The 21,994-nt window shown below is 38.6% G+C and overlaps 1 protein-coding gene across 1 annotated transcript; it reads left to right on the top strand.

Annotated features, from left to right (window-relative positions):
- Positions 1–2,235: 2,235 nt before the first annotated feature.
- LOC122993135 (peptidase inhibitor 15-like) lies at positions 2,236–21,138 on the top strand. The gene is made up of 5 exons (XM_044367025.1): positions 2,236–2,693; positions 12,052–12,170; positions 12,292–12,424; positions 18,950–19,065; positions 20,414–21,138. The coding sequence occupies exons 1-5, from the start codon at positions 2,403–2,405 to the stop codon at positions 20,547–20,549; spliced, it is 795 nt and encodes a 264-aa protein (XP_044222960.1). The 5' UTR covers positions 2,236–2,402; the 3' UTR covers positions 20,550–21,138.
- The last annotated feature ends 856 nt before the right edge of the window (positions 21,139–21,994 follow it).

The raw sequence follows: 21,994 nt of genomic DNA, 5'->3' as shown, positions 1-21,994 counted from the left end.
TGTAAAGTTTACAACTAGTAATAGGGACTCAGACAAGGTTTCAGTTTCACAAAGTCTGTGGTTGTATTTTGGGACACATATATGGCAACTCTACCGCCAGGCTTATCTGTGCAATATTTACGATAGAGGTGATAATTCTCAATATAAAGAAAACTATCTGGGATACTGGAGGTTGACTATGATTCAGAAATAGCCAATATATGTGTTTTTGAGTCTCTCAGAAGCAGCTTAATTTCATGTGGTTTAGGAGTGAGTCTACAAACATTAAGATGTCATATATTTAAGCCTCTATATTTGCCTGATTGTGATGGGGTAGAAGGAAGCATCATATAGTGGATTGCTCTAGCCTGATGCTTAGTAATTTACACATTATGAAAATTTATGGGTCAGTAAGGATGAGAATTGGAGTGTTGCTTACTATCAAAAGAGTGTGACTCAGGGGGGAGTTGACACTGTGAAAATGTTTGGGAGGGTTGCAGAGTTGGAGCAGCTCTAGATCCTCCCTGCTCTCTACTCAAGGTTTGGCTGTAGAGTGCTTTTTTAAATTTATAAATATACACACTACATCATGTTTAAGGCCTTTGGTATCTTGCTCCAAACTAAAAAAGGGCAAAAGGGATTTAAAGGACCATATCAGTGTTTTACTTTACAGCTGTGCCATTGATATGAAAACGGATGTCTTGAATCAACGGTTAATATGTTAAACAACTTCATTATATTTGACACCCTGTACCTCCAAAGGTGAAGAAGTTTAATTTTGATCAGAATGTTTGTACTTTTTGAAACAATGACATAAGAACAGCAGATTGTTTAATCCTCTGCATATACAGGGCACTAAGGTCTACCTGGATTACGTCACTGCCTCCTCAACACCAGTGTTCCACACATTGCTTCAGTGAGGACTATGCATGAAACATTAATGTATCATTAATTTAACTTGTTGTCTGAAGTCACTCATATCAATCATATTTACTGTAGTGCACTATATTTACTGTCTGCTGTTTTATATGAGAAGCTACTTAGCATAAATTTTAAATTCTATATAGTGCCCCCAAAAATTCCCACAGTGGAACAAAAAAGACTGTCCAAATATTGTCCATGGCATGACCACTTTCTGCCAACAATCCCATAATGCACAACCTTTGTTATCTTAAGGTTAATGTATGTAGAAATGCTCCCTACAAGTCAAAAGTCAGGGCTTCAACCTGCTCTGAACGCTTTGTTTGCGACATTTTTTTTCTACTTTGCTGACAAGCTGTCATCAGCTCATCATTCATACCCATAAATGGCAGTCCGTTCTGCAGCCTTGGTTGCTAAGGTTGTTGCTAAGGTTTTTCAATGTGTTGTTTGTGTTGTCCACTCTCATATTTTGGATCGGATTCTGACTTAAACATTTACAGATGTATTTGAGAAGTTGACATTTGGAGTAAAGAATACGAAAAAGTGGTGAAATCCTATTAAATGTGCATGATATGTTCCCTTTAAGGAGAAAATTGAGCTATCATTCTGGTTGTAACCCCTCCTTGTGTGTTGTTTGATTGTGTCCCAAACCTGTGAATTGCAGGAAGAAGCTGTAAAGAGTTAATTAATGCTATTGTAAATGGTAACCTCTGTTATTTATTGGCTATGTTGCTTCTCTAAAAGTCCTATAAGTCAGACAAGTTAGTAACATAGTTTGATTGGTGGAAAAGTTGGGTAAAAGTTGCTTTGACAAAAATCTTGCTTTTAACCAATGTTTGCTCGTGTTATCTATTGATATAAATGCTTTTCTGTTGCCACTATACATAATTATAACAATGGTTACATATTTATCAACTGAAAAAAAAAACAAGATTTTTGAAGACACCTATAACCTGTCTTCCACAGGAATCTATAGTCCTCCTCTTAACTCTGCCTGCACCTTTATGATAAAGAAATACAGTTCTGTTAATGGCAAAGGACCATGAAGAGGACCTCAAATTTCTATTTTTATATAGTATTTAAATATTACTATATTTCATTACTTTATATTTTATTATGTGTTCAATGTTATTGTATTTTTCTATCATATAAAAAGTGTATTCTTCGTTTTTGTAGTTCATTGTAGTTATGACCCTTCCATGTTGAGGTTTTTGTAGTGTTTTTGTACTCCTCATGCATATGGGTAATATGAACTGAAGGGAATTAGTTTTTCTACAACAGACTTCCTGAAATACATGTTCAGTGGAGCTTATTTTATTTTGAAAGACAGCGGGGGCAGGCTGAACTCAGTCACCTCAGGACTGCTCACCAGGATGAGAGCTGTTGGATGAAGATGAAGAGCATCTGAACAGCCTCACTGCAGCTGCTGGAGCAAGCAGGAGACAAACAGGACACTGACAGCGAGACCAAAAAAAACAAACAAACAAAAAACATTCTTCTGTATGTTTGACGGATATTTCAAAGGTGTAAAAATGAGAGACATTTATTTTCTGTCCTGCGCAGTCCTGCTGTGTGGAGTTAACGGACGGGTAATAAACTCCACGGAGTCTCCACGACAACTACAACTATCTGACTCCACTTTAACTCCTGAACTTGAAACCAGCTCGTCGCCCGGTGTCCACAGAACGCGGAGGAAACGGTTCATCAGTCAGAGCGACATGGTGGCCATCCTGGATTATCATAACCAAGTCAGAGCCAACGTCTTCCCACCTGCTGCAAACATGGAGTATATGGTGAGAAATCACATATCCCATCAATATTTGGCATGTCTCAGGAAAAAAACAAAACAAACAAAAAACAACAACAACAACAACAAAAATCTTGCAAGAACAAAATGATATTCCCACGTGAAGGGTAGTGATCAAGATTTTTATTTTATATAGCCTAATCAAGAACAGTTGTGATAAAGTTGACAAAAATCGGGTTCAATGAGGGTTAATGACTTTAAATATTTATGAAATATTGGCAGATATGAGACAGAAAATGTTTAACAAAAATGAATGCATAAAAAAATATTTTTGCTTCATAGCTAAAATAATGAAAAAGATTCAGGCTTTCCCCACAATATTAGGCTACATTTACTCACAGCAATTATAATCATGTCAAATTTTGCTTTCAGTTTGCATCATAAAAGTGAATGTACGGTAGAAATGTTATGACGTTATTCCTGTAAAACACTTTTTGCCCTATTATGCTTTTATTTGCAACAAACCCTCAGTATTTCTCAGACTATGCTTCAACACCTACCAAATAGACTCTAGCTAGTGTCGTTTCTGACGTGCAACAACATTAATAAGTAATAGTAAGCAGCAATCAACAAGCGTTGTATGTGGCTTCAAGATGGAGGCTCAATGACCAGGCTAAGATGGTTAAAGGAGGAGTTCTAATTCAATCAATCATCAATCATCTATCAATCAGACTTTATTTGTATAGCACTTTTCATACAAATACAAAATGCAACACAAAGTGCTTTACAGAATAAAAACAATGCTCCCCCCATGAACAAACAATAAATGACTATGTTATAAATAAAGAACTTAATGAAAACAGGAACTTAGGAAACGCTGTCATAACTCTCATGAACTTGCAATGAGGGAACACCAGGGGTAGTAAAAACATTAAAAAAAATAAAAAGGCTATACCAAGTAGTTAAACAGGCTCAAACATCTAAATAAAAGACAGTTAAATAATTAAAATAAATTAAGTTTAATTAAAAGCCAGGCTAAAAAGATAGGTCTTAAGTTTGCTTTGAAAAATATCTGCCCTCAGGTCTTCATGAAGGCTGTCTCACCGTAGGTTTTTGCTCTGACTTTAGCAATAATTAAAAGGCTACTATCAGAGGACGTGAGGGTTCTAGAGGGTACATAGGATAAAAGCAAATCTGATAAATAGGTAGGACTAAGACCATTTAGAGCTTTATAAATGATTGATAGTAAAGCTTGTATTTAGCATAAAACATTCTGTTTGACCAGCTTTAATGTTATCCATAAACTCACTGAAGCTACTCACCTTGGGACACTTACACACTTACCACTGTCTGGAAGCCACTAACAAACAACATGTACATGATATGAATTGACTGATGCTTTTGTTTGGCCTCTGGAAAGACATATCCACAATAATGCTAGTCTCCGTCAGTGTTGCCAACAATTTTCAGTGGGAAGTAGCTAAAGCCTGCAGGAAAAGTCACTAGATGTTGCTAGATGACGTCATGTACTAATTTGCATATCTATGATGTCATGACGGAGTTACATATACATACATACAAGATTTTTAAAAAATCTAAAGAATATTAAGTTAAAATAATCTAACGAGCTATGTCATTAGCTATTTTTTCTAGCAGCTCCTCAATGTGCATTTAAATCTACCTTTAATATTTAAAAAAACATGCACTGGAATAAATTCACCATTGTGAACTCTGTCTGTTTTGATAAAACAAAATCAAACTTAGTAAAGTTAAATCATTTAGAATAAAAACAATGAGGATCAGTGATTGGTCATTAGGTACACACATTAACAGCTCATTCATGACTCTGTCTGGCTTATGATTGGTCCACCAAAATGTGCTGCTGCTCTGTCCCACCCACTGAACAGTCAATCCAGAGAGCCACATTAGCTCTCATTCACAGAGAAATACTGGCAACTCCCTTCAAGGAGAGGAGTTAAGGTCTGTCCAAAAAGTAGCTAGATATGTCAATAGTCGCTTTTTTGAAAAAAAGTCACTAAAGGGGTCTTAAAAGTCACCAAATCTAGCTAGAAAGTCGCTAAGTTGGCAACATTGGTCTCTGTAGGTTCACTCCATTGTTGTGTTTGGAAGGTCTGCACTGTGTTGCAGCCTGTGAGCTGTCAGTTAGCTGGTTGTCGCTGTCTGTGGTGCTGATTTAAAGAACAGACTCTGACTGTCATAAAAAAACAAACAAAGAAAAACAAACAAAACAAACAAACAAACAAAAAAATCCAAATAATGATTTTCAACTAACTGGAAGTATTCTCATCAGTATGAGTAGACTGCTGCTGGAGGAGCTGCACTGATTTCCCTCACTGTCCAAGCTTTCTGTCAACACCAGTGAATTCTCTCTCCAAAAAACTTTCTCAACCCTCAAACTTTATGAGGATATTTTGGTCCATTGCCTGTTGGAGGATATTTGAGCACATTTAAATCTTTTCTTGAAGCTTGGAGAGGGTGTCATCCAAAAACCTTTCATATTTGACAACTTTACAGCTGCATTAGCTGAAGTCTACAGCTAGCAGCTATATCAGTCTGTTATATACAATTATGTACAATTCTTATCATTTCCAGTATAAAACAATTATCTCATTCCCTCATAACTTAAGTCGAACGACACTTAGCTGAGCTGCCTGGTTGCCTTGGCAACGGTAAACAACAATGCTGCTAATCAGCTGTTCAGGCTCTGGCTACATTGTCTACATTGTCTGTGAACTGTCTACATTCTATAACCATTATACACAAACTGAAAATAAACTGGAACTGAAAATAAATGTTATTAACTGTTAGAAGAAAATTAGTAAAACAAAGAAAATATAAACTACAAAACACTAACATTAAATCTTACACATACATATCAGTGGAGTCAGGCAAACCTTACATCTGACTCCCTTTGGCGTTTTGATGGGTGTAATTAGAGGATAACCATCATCGTAACCAGCAAGCTAGTGCCAACTTGTCCCACCAAGCTAGCGCAAATACCACTGATAACCTACAAACTACACGCTACAATACATAACAGGGCGTTAAATAGAAAAACCGAAAAACTGTATACATGCTTACATGACATTTACTCACAGGAAAGAACAAATTAAAACACAGTGTGAGTCGGCTGATCTTCCGTGGCTTTACTGTTTCTACCAACTGAAGAATGCAGCGCAGGCTCATGCCTTATATACCCCCAGGTGATCTCGTGCCTTTTACAGCCCAAAAACAAATATGTGAAATTGAATGGGGGGTTCTATTAATGTTCAAAACAAAGTTTATACATATAAAAATAACACATTTAAATAAGTGGGCAATTTCCTATGCACCACACTTGCACTGCAAGAATAAACTTATTTCCTGTCTGGCTTCTCTCAACTTGGCCGATTATATCCACACCAATCCATTCAAAAGGGGTGCTAATGACTGGGAGTGGTATGAGGGGCACTGGAACTGTAGATCTGCCTGCTGTGAGCTGACATTCTGGACAAGTTTTACAATAGTCCTTCACCTGACTATACATGCCTGGCCAGAAGAACCTCTTTGAAATCCTCATAAAGGTTTTCATAAAGCCTAGGTGACTGTGTGGCCTACTCTCAGCACTTCCTCTCTGCATGTCTTGGGGAGGACTAGCTGCGTGCCACAGTCACTCTGTCTGTAAAGGAGGTACTTGTCAATCAAAAAAAATGCATTTAGGGGGCTAACAGTGGAGCTTTTCTGTGCCTTTTGGAAACAGTCTGAAAGAGTGGGATTGTCACACTGCTGCCTGGCAAGGTCACTAGGGAAAACATCTACATCTAACTCTGGAGCTTCAGGTTCCTGCTCTGGCTCCTCTACTGACTGCAACATATATTCCCCCACTTGCTGTCTGGTAGGATTGTAAGTAGCAATTCAGAGGCTGTCTCAACTGTAGTGGGTGCTGAAATGTCAGGTGTTTCTGTCTCAACAGGTGGTATTGTGTCAGGGACTGTTGTGACTGTGTGTACCCTTGCACTGGAGCGTGTAATTACCCCACAAAACTTCTGCCTACTGTCTTGAATGAGGTCATACAGAGTAGGCAGGTCCGTAGTAAGGCAGGATAGGGCAACTCAGGGGCTACACCAACCTTCATCAAATAGACCTGCTTCTTCACGTCAATGAATACTTCAGTGGTGGGGGCCTGTTCTTCATGCCCATGGACACAGATGACAGGGACAGTGTTCTCCTTATTCCACAGCTTCCTTGAAACCATGTGGGCCTGAACAAGAGACAGGGAGGCACCTTTGTCAAGTAAGGCTAAACACACCTTGCCGTTAAGCTGCACAGAAATAACTGGTGCATCTGACTGTGTCCTAGGGGAAACAGAGAACTCAGGTCTGGGTACATAACACAAACTGGAGCCTTATGCTTTTTAACCGGGCACCCCGAATAAGTATGGCCTGTTTCACCACAGTTGTAACATACAATGACTGGCTTATCTGCTGGCTGTGACTTACTCCTGGTATATTCCTGCCCCCCTGGTTTACTAGGTCTAGGCTGACTGGTATAGTTACTGGCTAAACCACCCCTTTTTTGCACACCCTCAGACCAACCTCTGGCTTGGCACAATTGTCCAGCGTAGTGGTAGGTTCCTGGCCCCGTGTGACGTGACATAGGCCTCCACCAGCTCTGCTGCCTCTGGATCCCGCTCTTTCACCCAGGTCTTCACCTCTGGATACAGTGCCCTCAAGTACTGTTCTAGAACAGTCTTCTCCATGAGCTGCTCCTTGGTGGCTCTGGTGAAACCTACCCACTTACAGAACAGGTTTTCAAGACGGGTTTATAGTTCTTGGGGAGACTCATCAGATGGTGTGAGGAGGGCCCGGAATCGCTGTCGGTAAGTATCTCTGCCAATCTCATATTTCTTTAAAATGGCAACTTTCAGCTGATCATAGTCTGTGGTGTATGCCGGGTCCATGGCTACAAAAGCACTCCTGGCTTTGCCAGTCAGGAGGGGAACAAGACAAACAGCCCAGTCTTGTTAGGGCCATTTGTACACCACTGCCAGTCTTTCAAAAGTGGTCAAGAAATATTCAATGTCATCAGACTCTTCCAATCTGACCAACTTGGGTTCTCCCACCGGCACCCCATGCCTCTTAATGCAGACCTGTTTGCCTCTAGGTCCAGCTGAAGTTAGGTGACCTGGTGGTTAAGGACACTTAGTTTCTGCTCCTGTTTGGCTGACTCCTTCTCTTGTCTCTTGTCTCTCTCCATCTGCAACTTCATAAATGTTTCAAACATTTGGGCTAGACTGGAGAGACTCTCCTCTGTAGATGGGCGTGAATCCACTATGGGCTGGACATTTTCATCATTAGCTCCCCCTGTGGCACCATCTTCTTCCAGAGGCTGCACTTGCTGCCAAAAAGAGGCAAAACATCCCTCCCACCCGCACTTAGTCTCTTCCCATGGGAGCCCCTCTACTTAACCAGATGAACTGCACTAGCTCGAGTTTGCCAATTCCTGGTCTGACAGAGGAAGAGAAAAAAAAATGGATGTCTTACAAATTTGTTACTGTTGCCTTTTATTGACATTTTCACTGTGTAAACTTTGTTGACAGAGGTACGCATTTGGTGTCAATCCATGCTAATTGTACCAAAAAGCTTTCTTTTGTACACAAACTGTATGTGATGTCCAAACCGTATATGGCTAAACCTAGATATGACTCTCAATCAAGATATGACCCTCAATGATATTTGTATGAAGACTGAACTCCAGATATGCTGTATATACTGTCAATATTGTAGATAGAAGTTATCATATCGAATATGATATATCCTCAATTCCTCATTCTCAAAATATTACAGGATTCTAGAGATAATTAAGAACATGCATCTCTGGGTTTACACCAAGTGTAATCTATGTCATATTCAAGATGTCCTGAATTTGACTAAGGTATGGTATATGCCAACAAAACTCTGGTTGGTCTGTATTCTCCAGAGAACCTCAGAGTTATCCAATCCTAGTATTTCTGGATTCTGGTCCTTTTCTATCCTGACCTATCACATATATAAGATAAGTCATATCCAAACATTAAATATGTCCAAAAGACATATAATGAGTAAATATTTGATCATATACACTTCATATCAACATAACTCCAAATGTGCTGCAAAGTTATCACTATTCTCTAAAGAATCAGGAAAATGTAGTTAAATTCATTGTAGTTAAACCCAAATTCTAGCCCTATTATGTTCTAACAAGGTTGTGATCCAAATCCAGATATGACCTTTCAGTCATATCTGGTCTCATATATGACTGGAGGTCATATCTGGACTTAGAGCAATATCATATTTATTCGCATAGAGAAAAATATGGATACTGCCAGTATTCTAGAATAATTAGCCCGAATATCTATACCTATATAACATAGTGAATATGTTCATATCCAGACCAGAGGAGGCTGGTCCATGGAGGCAGAGGTTGAAATAAACCATTACCAAATCTCAGTATCATTTATAAAATAATGTTTCTGTCGTCTTTGGAAAAAAATCCATAATTGAAATTCTTATCAAAATGCTTCAACAGCGACACCTGCAGGGCAGGCAAGAGGAGAAAGGGCAGTGTGTGTAAGTGGTGGTGGGGGGCAGAAGAGGAGGGATCTCTTATATCCATTTAATGTAGTTTCCAAATTTCATCTTCAAATCTCTATAACTGTATGCATTAAAGCGATAGTCCAAATTTTTTCAGATTTAGCGGTTATGTTTTACTTCTTTTATGGAGAAGTAGATCACTGCTTCCATTAGCCAATGCAGCAGTTAGTTATTGTTACATTCGAGAATCATTCAAGAAAATGTCCATTACAGAAATCAACAGATTCTAACACTACTTTTCCTGCTTATACATTACTCTATCAATATCAGTTAAATATCTTACCCAAAGCAAGACCAATGGCAAAATCTGTCATAAATTTATATTTTATACAACAAAAGGTCATGATATGCATCTGATAGTGCCTGTATTCGACTCAAAATAGGGAGTAATATATCCCTATATACTAGATAATGTCATATTCAGACCTTGTATATGACATGCAAAGTCTTCAATGAATATGGTATACATCTTTGTGCCAAATACTAACTTGATACTTGCTGGAATATTATGCATATCTATTAACATCACATATGCTCAAAATTTTACAGAGAATTGAGAAAATGATATATCTGCATTCTTGCGGTCTTCGCTAAGTGTGATCTAAATTGTATCCAAGATATGTCCTGAAGATGTATCTTTCATCCATATTTGACCAGATATGGTACATGCCAACAAAACTCTGAATATGCATTGGAAATGGTCTGTATTCTCTAGAGAATCCACAGTAAAGATATGACTTTCAGTCATATATGAACTGAAGATAGACTGAATTTGTTTGTGCAATGACAAATTTAGATATGCTATAGATACAGTCTGTATTCTAGAAAAATATTGAGCTCTGATATTTCCAGACATCACATAAGGTCATATTTGGAACACATACATGACAGAAATAAGATGTATCTGGTATCCTTGTACAATATATGTCCTCACAATGTATATTGAATCCATATTTGACCAGATATGGTGCATATCAACAAAACTCTAGAATATACATCAGAAATGGTCCGTATTCTCCAGAGGATCTCGGAGATATCCAATTGTAATATTCCTGGATTCTGGTCCTTTTTGCACAGTGAAGTGTATAAATATATCAACTTTAACAAGTGGAGACCCATCAGTAAAATTAATAGCCAACTCAGCAGATGAATGCTTAAGATTATAACTAGTACCAAACAACATGCTACAAGACTTCTGTTTGTTTAATATGAGATTGTTAATTAAAGACAATTTTTGAACAAAAGAAAATTCTGAGAGCTTTGAATTTTAGTTAGATATGTATATAACCGTATCATCTGCATATAAGTGAACAAAACAATCAGTACAAATTTTTGGAAGGTCATTAATAAAAATAGAGAAAAGTAAAGGGCCTAAAATAGATCCTTGTGTACACCCTTTTCAACAATTAAATAATCCGATTGATTATGATGAAAAGAAACAAACTGACAATGGTTATGAAGGAAAGAATAAAACCAAAATTATGTCTGTTGAGAACCACCAATAGTTCATCAAGAAAAAGATAATTGTCAACCAAATCGAAAGCCTTGGTTAAATCAATAAATATTGCACATATAAATTGACCTTTGTCAGGGGATAATAATACATCATTGGTAAATTTTACAAGGGCAGTGGTCAACCCAGTCTCACATCAAAATGTGTAATAGCTATGTTGGTCCACAGCACAAAATGTATTAGTTTCACAACAATGGGTCTAAAATTGTGAGATGCCTATGTTTTGTTTTGTTTTTTTGCATTATTTTAAGATAGTTTGGGCATTAAAGGGAACCTATTATGCTCATTTCCAGCTCTATGTTTTTATTCTGGAAATCTACTACAGTAGCTCTGCATGGTTCACAATTCAAAAAACTCCTTATTTATTTTATACTGGCCCTTTATGCAGCCCCTCAGTTGAGCCTCTGTCTCTAACAGGCAATCTTAACTCCTGTCTCTTTAAGGTACCCCTCCCAATGAACCCACTCTCTGAATGGCCAGCTTTCCAGAAGCCGAAAGCAGATATCCATATAAAGAAATCTGAGAGTAGAAAAAACTGTTTGAAACTTAGCATTAAGAGCAGTCTGAAGCCAGGGCTTTTTGCTCACACGGATTACTTCTACATGCATTTACCTCCTTATTTGACACTTTGGCCACATTTTATATAAAAATCTGACACTGTAATATTATATATATATATGACTGAAAATAAGGAAAAGCATAAAGGTACTGTGCTCAAGTTTTCTTTTAGTGATATCCTTAACATCTCTCAACAGAAAATCACGATTGTGTCCTTGATAACTCAGCAATACAAGGTTAATGTTAAGGCCATCAGTTTTAATAATTTCTCCTTTAATTCTGAAATATAACGTTTTTTTGTCAGTGTTTGATAGCAGAAGGCTATGGAAGAGCATTGTGTTGTGGGTAACTTGACGCGTTCGACTACTGTTTTGGATTGTCTGCCATCAGTGGGCTTCATTCCATTTAAAATTGCTGCCAATCGATTAAAATTTCACATCTCAAATATTGTAGCTGTAGTGCAAATAATAGAAATCAATCTATATTTATTAAGATCTGGTGGATTTCCTCCTTTATGAAGTGGAATAACTTTGCACATTTCCAAAGTGTGACGTGTGGTGTGGTGATGGTGCATCTGCAGTTGGATTTTCTCATATGTTAATCAACTGAGATTGAGAAAAAACTTCTGCATAGCTGAATGACAATCTGTGGTCCATCTGTGTGACTATCTCTTTCAACTGGAAAAACTCTCCATACAACAGGTGTGGGACAATGATTTGGCCAGGACAGCAGAAGCCTGGGCTGCTACCTGTCTGTGGGAACATGGACCAGCTTACCTACTGCAGTTCTATGGACAGAACCTGTCTGTCAGGACAGGAGGGTAGGTGCAACACACACCTGAACCTGGTGTTAAGTCACTCATATTTGTGTGAAACCTGAACATTAGAATGAAATGGGTAAAGGCATGCCTCTGACAAACCTGTGTGTGTTCTCTACCACAGCTATCAGTCCATCCTGCAGCTGGTCAAGCCTTGGTATGATGAGGTCAATGACTATGTGTTCCCTTACCCTCACCTCTGCAACCCCAGCTGCCCCCTGCTCTGCTATGGGCCCATGTGTACACACTACACACAGGTAGGGAAGTCATCATCTCTGGTCTCTGGACAGCGAGCATGTGTCTGAGGACAGAGAGGTTTCAGTGCTCATACCTCACATGTATGTCATAACTTGATGTTTTTATTTTCATGTCGCTGTCAACTAGCTCGATTAATACCCACAGAACATTACATCTTGCAGTTTTATCCAGTTCCTGCTGGATTTTCAGGGGGGTGTCAGAAACAAATCTCTACACTTTTCATATAAAATAATCAAATTCAGAATAGCTGAATGCACATTAAAGAAAGAGTAAGGGAATAGGGGATTTTAATTCTCCAGAAGTTGTCTTTGCAGGCAGTAATTCCTGTGTGTTTGGCCCCCAACAAGCTCCATCTATTAGCAGCAGAGCTGTGTTTAAGTACATGTCATGTGCAGTGGTTTTTATAGAGACATGGCTCCATCTGGATATCCTTGATACTTTGTGTGAGCTGGTTCTCCTTCCTCCTCTCTAATTGGACTGAGACATATGGGAAAATCAGGGGCATCTGTATTTTTATCAGCAAAAAATGTTGCTGATAGCACTTGGTAAGGGAGACACATTGTACCCCTGAGGTTAAATTACTGTGCCTTGAGAGTTTGGTGACAACCTCCTCTACTCCAAACCCTAACCCAATTTAAAAACATGAACAATGCACCACGTGTCTGAATTCAACACTGTCTGTATGTCTGTCAATCAATCAATGTGTCGTCGTCAAAGCTGTTGCTAGCCTATTATGCTTGTAGCTCTTCCTGACAGAATCTATCAGTATGCTAATGGTTAGCTGTCATGCCAAAGGGAGAGTAGGTTTTTTCTAAAGAGCTCCAAGAAACTTACTCCTTCCTTCATAAAGTACCTGGCATAAGTGTCCCATCAGGGACAAAACACACTGGACCACTGCTACACTGTAGGGGATGCAAATTGCTCTGTTCCCCGTGCAGCTCTGGAACTCTCTGACCACTGTCTGGTTCATCTTCTCCCAACTTGGACATAATCTCTGTGCAGGCTGTGTTTAATGCTGCTTGATTGCCACCACTTATTTGGCTGTTTTTAGCTTTTAACTACTTTTTTATAATCTATCAGACTCTTATCTGTGTATCAGTTGTCCAGTATGTGGATGTTACTTAAAAAGTTGATTGCCAACTTAGACAACACAGACAGATTCCGCTCTACTTTTTGGCCTATTTGATCTCAAACTTTATTAAATCCAAGAGGATGAGCTGTGAACGAAGGTGTCCTGGCTCAGCGCAGCATTGCAGATGTTGTGGCCATGGAGAAGAGAGTAGTCGGACATTTTAAGCATTCACAACTTCCATGCCGTCAACTTGAAGACGTACAGAATGAGCTTGGGATGCCCATTAAAAGGCTACTACAGGATTCAACTTTTCATATGGTGCAGATCCTGGTGGAGCAGAAGAGGGCTTTAGGTGCATATGCTGCTGATTTTGACCTCCCAGTGACATTGACGACAAATAATTGGAGAATTCTTGAAAATATGCTCACCCTACTTGCCCCCTTTGAGCAGCTGACTGGAGAAATCAGTTCAGTTCAAGTGACTGCGGTATGAAAACTGCCAAAGCTACCTTATTGGAAGCTGTCTGTGATCACTTAATGGTGTGCTGAGCGAAGCTCTTTATTCCATTGCAAGCATGTTTGATATAAAGTAGGTAGTATAAAGATCAGTATTTTGACTTGGATAAAGAGGAGGGAGCTACTGAGTTACTGCGACTGAGAATCGTGAATGAAACAGTTGGCGGTGATGGTCAGCACAGAGATACCAGTATGGAGGACCCCCCACACAAGAAGACCTAAACCGGAACACTGCTGGAGATGTACAAAGAAATTATCAAGGAGAATGTCATCTTGGAACAGACATCCACAAGCGAGACAGCATCACAGGTAATAATAATAATAGTAAACTTTATTTGTATAGCACCTTTCATACAAGAAATGTAGCTCAAAGTATTTTACAATAAAAAAAATGAAATGAGATGTAAAAACATGTTAAAAACATTAATGATAAGATGGAAAATAAAACCCACTTGATAATAATAATAAAAAGATTCATAGCCCAGACAGAAAAAGAAAACGGAGCTGTCTGCTGCACTATCAATGCTTAGAAGAAAAATTAATAGGATACTATTTTTGTTACTTTTTAGGTACTCGCATACCTGAGCAAAGCAACCATTCCCCGGAATGCCAGCCCTTTGGAGTACTGGAGTACTCTTGCCCCTGTAGCATGCAAGTACCTCAGTGCGCCCAGCACAAGTGATAGTGAACGGCTGTTCAGCGCTCTCTGCCATGTCATAGACAAGAAGATGCTCATTTCTGTACAGAAGAATCTACCTCTCATACTTGACTTATAGGATACAAGCCTATCAGTCATTTAGCCTCATTGACTGGACTTTAAAGGAGGGCTATGTTTACAGTAAGGCCTGAAGCTGCTTATATTTTGTGCACTTTTGTTTGTTTTGTTTGCACATCACCTTGCTGTTTTTTGTAGCTCCCAGAGAGTCATCGGAGCCCAGCTGTCACCTCCTGAAGCTATCTACAGTTCCCACTCTCTCCATAGAGCCACCACCATCTGCAATGACCTGATACTCCTCTGCCATCACCTCTTCACTCTCCTGCCCTCCAAATGGCACTATAGGTGCATCAGTGCCCGCATTGCCAGATTAAGGAACAGTTTCTACCCCAGAGCAATAAATCTCCTGAACCAAACTGCCAAAACACCACAGAGTTTGGACTATAAGGCTGCTACCTTACCTGCACTGCACTATGTTTGCACATCTGCATTGCTGCTAATGCTAATGTCTTACACAAAACTGTTTACTGACTGCACTGCCACTTTAAAGTCACAACTCTGAACACATACAAGGACCTATGCTCAGTCTCACATCCAGAGACACCTAAGACCCTTGCACACACGATGCACGCACAATGTGACTTCCTTTTCCATTCCTATTTATTGTTTTTATCCTTTTTACTTATATTTATATTTGATATTTTTATATTTTTATATGGTTGGGTTGGCTCCATGAACACACACAAAATCTTAATCAGTGTGTAATAAATTCAGTAATTACAGTTTTATAACAGGTAACAAGCTGTCTTTGTTTCCATAGCAATGATGGCTAAGGATCATGGTTAATGTAGCCTTCCGCTATCCAAAACTGACAAAATAAATTTATTTCTCTGAACTGAAGGAGAAAAATTAAAAACTGATGGCCATAACATTTACATATCGTATTGTTGAGTTATCAAGGCGACTTTTGTATATTTGTGTTAAGAAATGTTGAGGATATGATTAAAAGAAAACCTTAACATGGGAATTGACAGTGAGGAAAATACTTCAGGGCAGCGGGTCCTCCGGTCCACCCACCGGACTGATGCTCAAAGTGCCGCAGGAGGGCTAATGTTTGAGTGAGTGGACGGCAGGAGCATTTGCTCTGGGCGTCTGATATTGCTGTGGATGGGTTTATATCGGAGTTAATTGAAAGCCCAGTGCATAGTAGGGTAAAGGAGCACCTCGTGCATTGGTATCAGACGCCAAGGGGCAGGACAAAGCATCAGCATATGATGACCTGGGAATGAGAACGGGTTGGGACAACCGTCACCTGGCCTAAGACCTGAATGTGTTTTACTGCAGGTAAAACAAACAACTTCACCCCCTGCTATCACCTCCCTCCTCCCCTCTAACCTCCCACCAGCACTAACGGTCTGTGAAGAGGATGTGTGTCAGATCAGGATGGCACCAGGCCCAGACGGCATGGCCCCCTTGAAGTTTGCAGGGACTTATTATTATTATTATTATTATTATTATTATTATTATTATTATTATTATTATTATTATTATTAATTGGACTCATCCAGCTCACTGTGCCTGGCTCCACCTCAGTCAGTGGATCACAAACTTCTTGACAGACAGGAAGCAGCAGGTGAGGCTGGGGGACAGTAAGCGCTGGCGCCCCTCAGGGATGTGTGCTCTCCCTGCTGCTCTTCTTCATCTACACCAAGGACTGCACATCAGGAGATCCGTCTGTTCAACTCCTGAAACTTGCAGATGACACAACAATCAGTCTGGAGCTGAACACGCTCAAAACTGTGGAGAAGCAGTGGACTTCAAGAGAAGCCCCCATCACTGCCCCTCCTCACCATACTCAGCAGCACTGTGTCGGCTGTGGAATCCTTCAGGTTTTTGGGATCTACAATCTCCCAGGACCTGAAGTGGGAGTCCAATGTCAACACAGTCATCAAAAAGGCCCAGCAGAGGATGTACTTCCTGCGCCAGCTCAGGAAATACAACCTGCCTCAGGAGCTGCTGTTCCAGTTTTACACCGTGGTCATTGAGTGTTCACTGCACATCCATCTTTGTCTGATTTGGATCAGCCACCAAACAGGACAGGAACAGACTACAACAGACAGTCAGGTCTGGACTGATTGGTGCTGACCTGCCCACCATCCAGGACCTGTACACCTCCTTATTCAGGAAATGGGCAGGGACAATCACTGCAGACCCCTCGCACACTGGACATAACCTATTCCCTATTGTATCTTTCTTAAGATTGTTGTGTTGTACATACACATGAGAGCCACTAAACCGGAGTCAAATTCCTTGTATGTAGAAATATACTTGGCCAATAAAGATGATTCTGATTCTGATTAGTTCTGACCATAACACAGTCCACCTTATTCCCAGCAGTAAACCACAAACCAGGACTGTGAGGACATGACTCATGATAGCATAGAGACAATTAAAGGACGCAATCTGGCTACAGACTGGGGTGTTTTCCACAAGTCAGATGTCACTATTATGGACTATATTAATATTTGTGTGATTAATGTCAGCCTTCACAAAGAAATGGTAATATATCCTGACAATAAACTGTACATAACCAGGGAAATCAAGGAATACATTAACCAGAAAAGGTTGGTATTCAAAGTCCAACTAAAATCATATTTAATCATCCTTCTTTGCAGCGAAAATAATATCAACATGTTTTTTAAATGTCACTGCCTAATTTACCAAGAAAACAGCTCATTATGCAACCATCTCCTGCATTGCACCTGGTTCTGAGAAATGATAATGTGATCTTGATTACAAAATATAGACTTTGTCCCTGATTCAACTCCACCATGGTGTTGATATGGATGTTAATGAAGAACACAAACACACACTTAATGTCTTCATGAAAGAAAAGACAATGTCATTTCACAGTTCATGGATGTCCAAATTCAAGTCTGATGAGCACAAATCAAATCTCCATGCCCACTATTCGTTGGCATTACAGTAATCAGATATTGTATTCATTAATAAAAGCTTAATTTCCTCATTTTTGTTTCTAATAATTGGGTTTTAGTTACATATACTCTTATATTTAATGAATGTTTCTTATCACCACCACGCCAGAGCACACCTGATCTTTAGAAGCGGATAATTTTCCACGCAAAACTGACAGTTGCAAATTGCATGAAGTTAGTGAATCCAGCGTAATACATAATTAACATGTGTTAACATTTTTCCTCCATATTATTTCTGCAAACTGCAACTCCAGTTGCATATAGGTTTTTACTGTGATGTAGCTACAGAAAGTCTTTTATTTGTAAGTGGATCAGTTTTAAAGGACAAGTTCACAATGTTTCAAGTCTGTCTTAAAACAATAGTCAGGTTCTCAAATAAACATTGAAATATTTTTTTTTCTTGCCATAATCATTCCTCCTGTTCATACTGACCATTAGAAGATCCCTTTATAATGCACTGATAATGTAAGTGATGGGGGACAAAATCCACAGTCCTTCTTTGCCAAATGTATTAAAAAGTTTATCTGAAGCTTCACCGTCCAAATGATTCAAATCAAGAAGATATCTTTCAATGTTACAGACCTTTTAGTGCCAAAGTCCCTCTTTATCCACTGATATGACTAATTCAGTCTGCTAAAGCCTGATATTAGTTTCAGATACATTTTTAAAGACATTATTGCAGAAAATGACTGTGTGGACACACTGTGGATTTAGGCCTCCATCACTTACATTGAGCACATTTGAAGGGGTCTTTTAATAGCCAGTATGAACAGGAGGAATGATTACAGCGAGGAAAACCTCTTTGACTCTTCATATGTACGCTTGTTTTAAGAGCTGAATGATATGATGCAGCAGCCACAGTGAATTTGGTTTAATGCAGGTGATAAACATGTTTACTATATTGTTCCTGTTGCATGGTACACATACTCATCAACTGCTAACATTTACTTGCCAAAAAAAATGTTCCTGCTTAGGTAACACTGATGGATGAACATGATCTTATGCTTATGCTTCACATGTTTACTGTACATTATCTCTAAAAGGGAACATGCCTTACACTAAAGAATTGTTTTTTGTCTAAATCTTCTCTCTGTGTTCTCTTGGAAAACAGCGTCATAGACAACCACTTTTTGTTGTCTGATTGAATATTAATCAGTAGATATTTTTGAGACATCTGTTAATGCTTGTACCAGACAGAACCTTTTTTGTCTGTTCCTTTTTTACAGATGGTGTGGGCGTCCACTAACAGAGTGGGCTGTGCAGTGCAGACCTGCTACAACATGTTTGTGTGGGGAGTTCTGTGGAGAGAAGCCACCTTCCTCGTCTGCAACTACTCTCCCAAGTATGAGTTTACCACTGGCATGTATTTCTGTGAGGTTCATGCAGAGAGAACACATGACTATGACAAAGACTTGTCTGCTCCTCATCAGGAGATGCAGAGATGGTGTTTCTACCTGTGGTGGTCAGATTTTCATTAATTCAGATTCAACTTATTATCATTACACAGTACAACTAATAATACAATGAAAAGATAACTGCAGCTGCCAAACCTGGAGTACGCTATGACGTCAATCTCCATTGAGGTGTAATTTGTGTCTGCAGTGACACTGACATCATCTTTACTACACATTCTATGTGTAAGGATATTTCTATGCGGATAATTCGGCTCCTGGTAAAAACATCCTCAACACTGAACACTGGAGTAATCCTAACCCGAAGAAGCTGGTTTTTTAATAATGAAGACAATAACTCCCATTATCCCACGCTACTTCACAACATCACAACATTGTTATTGTTTTGATTGAGAGACCCCTAGTGGCAGAAATTACATATTGTGCATTTAAGTTTTTAATTTAAGTATTTCCATTTAAGTGTTTCCATTTCGCATTTTGAGTTTTATATTTGATGTTTGCCTTTTTTTTGTGCATCTCCATTTTCAATCTCATTTTAATAATTTAAGCTTTCAGTTTGAGCATTTCCATTTAACCTTTTGCATTTTAAATTTCACTTTTTTCATTCACTTTGCATTTTCAAATTATCATTTTACTTTTTAAATTTACTTTTTCAATTTCCTTTTTCTTTTTGAGTTTAAGTATGGCCTGATTATTCCTAGTAGTGTAGTAAAATAATCTTTTTTTATATGTCTGTAATAACAGCAGGACAGATCCTGCTGTTATTACAGACATGTCTTAACTTGAAGCCACCCCTCACTCCTGGACTCGTCTCCTCTCAAACTGTGCCGTTTAGCCCAAAGACATGTGGGACTTTTGGAAAGCGATGTTCATTAAAGACCACTAAGAAACATAATTATTGAATAAAATGATATTAGATCACTTTTTCAGAAAACTCCCATTCATATGACATAAACCACATGCACATACTGTTGAGAAAGGTTCTGTTCCAAGGCTGTATTCTTTTACTTATTAGCAGAGTTACAAATGTCAATGCTGATTTCTAATGAGGTTTTTCTTCCTCTGGACATCTGGAGTGGAATGACTTCAGCTCTCTGTTGGTCAGCGGTATAGATGTGTAAAGGAGAACTGGGCACCCATTCAATGAATTTTTCTAACAAGAGCAGGCAGTGCCTATCTGTGTAAATTTATATGGAAGGCCTGTCATACTTTAATCTTTCATAATTTAAGAGAAAATAAATCCATTTTGCTGATACTGTTGTTTCATCTTCTCTTCAGGGGCAACTGGATAGGAGAGGCTCCGTACAGAGTTGGCATTCCTTGTTCAGCCTGTCCGTCCAGCTATGGAGGCACCTGCCGCAACAACATGTGCTTTCCAGCTGTCCAGTCCAACTACATGTACTGGTTCAAGTAATGAGTGAGAAAAATTACAGTTCTGATTGGAAAATAATGGATTACACTGCCTGTAACTGGATTACAAAACATAGAACTGATCATTTCTTACAGGAAAAGGTCAGGTGACTGCTTTAGAAAATATAATTCATGAATTCACAACATTTAGAATGAAAATAAGAATGTAGTGAAATATATTTTGAGAGTTGCAGTCACAGCCCAGTGTGTTTTTGGTATTCTTTATGTTTGGACTTGCACACTTAGTTGTGCTAAAAAGCTGTTGAGTACAAGATGACAAGCAATGTTTAACTGTACTGTCAGAGATTCAAGTCTGTTTTACCTCTGACCACAGCCAGCCTCACTGTTGAGTGTGATTAGAGGTTTGCTCTGTTGCACATGTAACCACTCGCACAGGAGTGATGTCACAGTGTATTGATACAACCCGGAGTACACTTCTACATCACTGCATCAATCTGAAAATTTAAACCACCAAAAGTCAATCAATTGGCTTTGGGCGGACCTTCCTGTCCAGGCTGACAGCTTTGCCTTCAAGGAATAGCAAAAGCAATGGGGAACAGAATAAGGAAAAAATAAGGGATACAAATAAATCAATGACATTATATAAAAATAAGTAAATAAAAAAGTAAAAATATACAGAAAAAATAAAAGTAATGTATATGCAATAAATAATTAAATATTTCTAAAATATAATATTTCTGGCGGCACGTGGTGGCCTTACTAAGTCACTTTATGTTTTTCCTTTCCTTTTGACATCCGTCTATATGTATGTATGTGTATATATATATATATATATATATATATATATATATGTATATGTGTGTGTGTGTGTGTGTGTGTGTGTATATATATATATATATATATATATATATATATATATATATATATATGTAACCATTATTTGATATTTTTACTTACCACTAGATATACTAAGTTTGTAGTGTCAGTTTCCTGGTATAAACATCACTCACTAGTTCTTGTTACTGTAACAGTTTGAAAGGGAGAAAGAAGCAAGAAGAAGCACGCATATGAAATATACATTAAACACCAATAAGTATAATGTAGATAAAAAGCTGCAATAAAAAGCAATGTAACTGGATGAAAGGTGCTAAAATGAATGAAAGGTGCTTAAAATTACATTTCCACTGTTTAGAATGTACATCCACGCTGTAGGAGATGAGGAGGATAAATCACCCAGCTTTATAATTCAATGATTACTGTACTGTTATTGCAGTCCAATAATCTTTTCAGGTCTTCTGTCACATGATTGTTTTAGTATGTAACATGTACCATTACAAAAAACCAAAAAACATTTTAAAATAAATTTTACATTTGTTCTGTTGAGTATTGTTTCCTATGGCACACTGTTTGAACCTGTCTGGTGTTATTGATAACTTGCTGTCCACATCATAAGGTAAGTTGAAAACTCAATTTACTTCCTTCCAAAAT

This window comes from Thunnus albacares, chromosome 12 (assembly GCF_914725855.1).
Source record: "Thunnus albacares chromosome 12, fThuAlb1.1, whole genome shotgun sequence".
NCBI classification, from domain to species: domain Eukaryota; kingdom Metazoa; phylum Chordata; class Actinopteri; order Scombriformes; family Scombridae; genus Thunnus; species Thunnus albacares.
The sequence above is the reverse complement of the archived record's forward strand: the minus strand, read 5'-3'. Positions and strand labels throughout refer to the sequence as shown.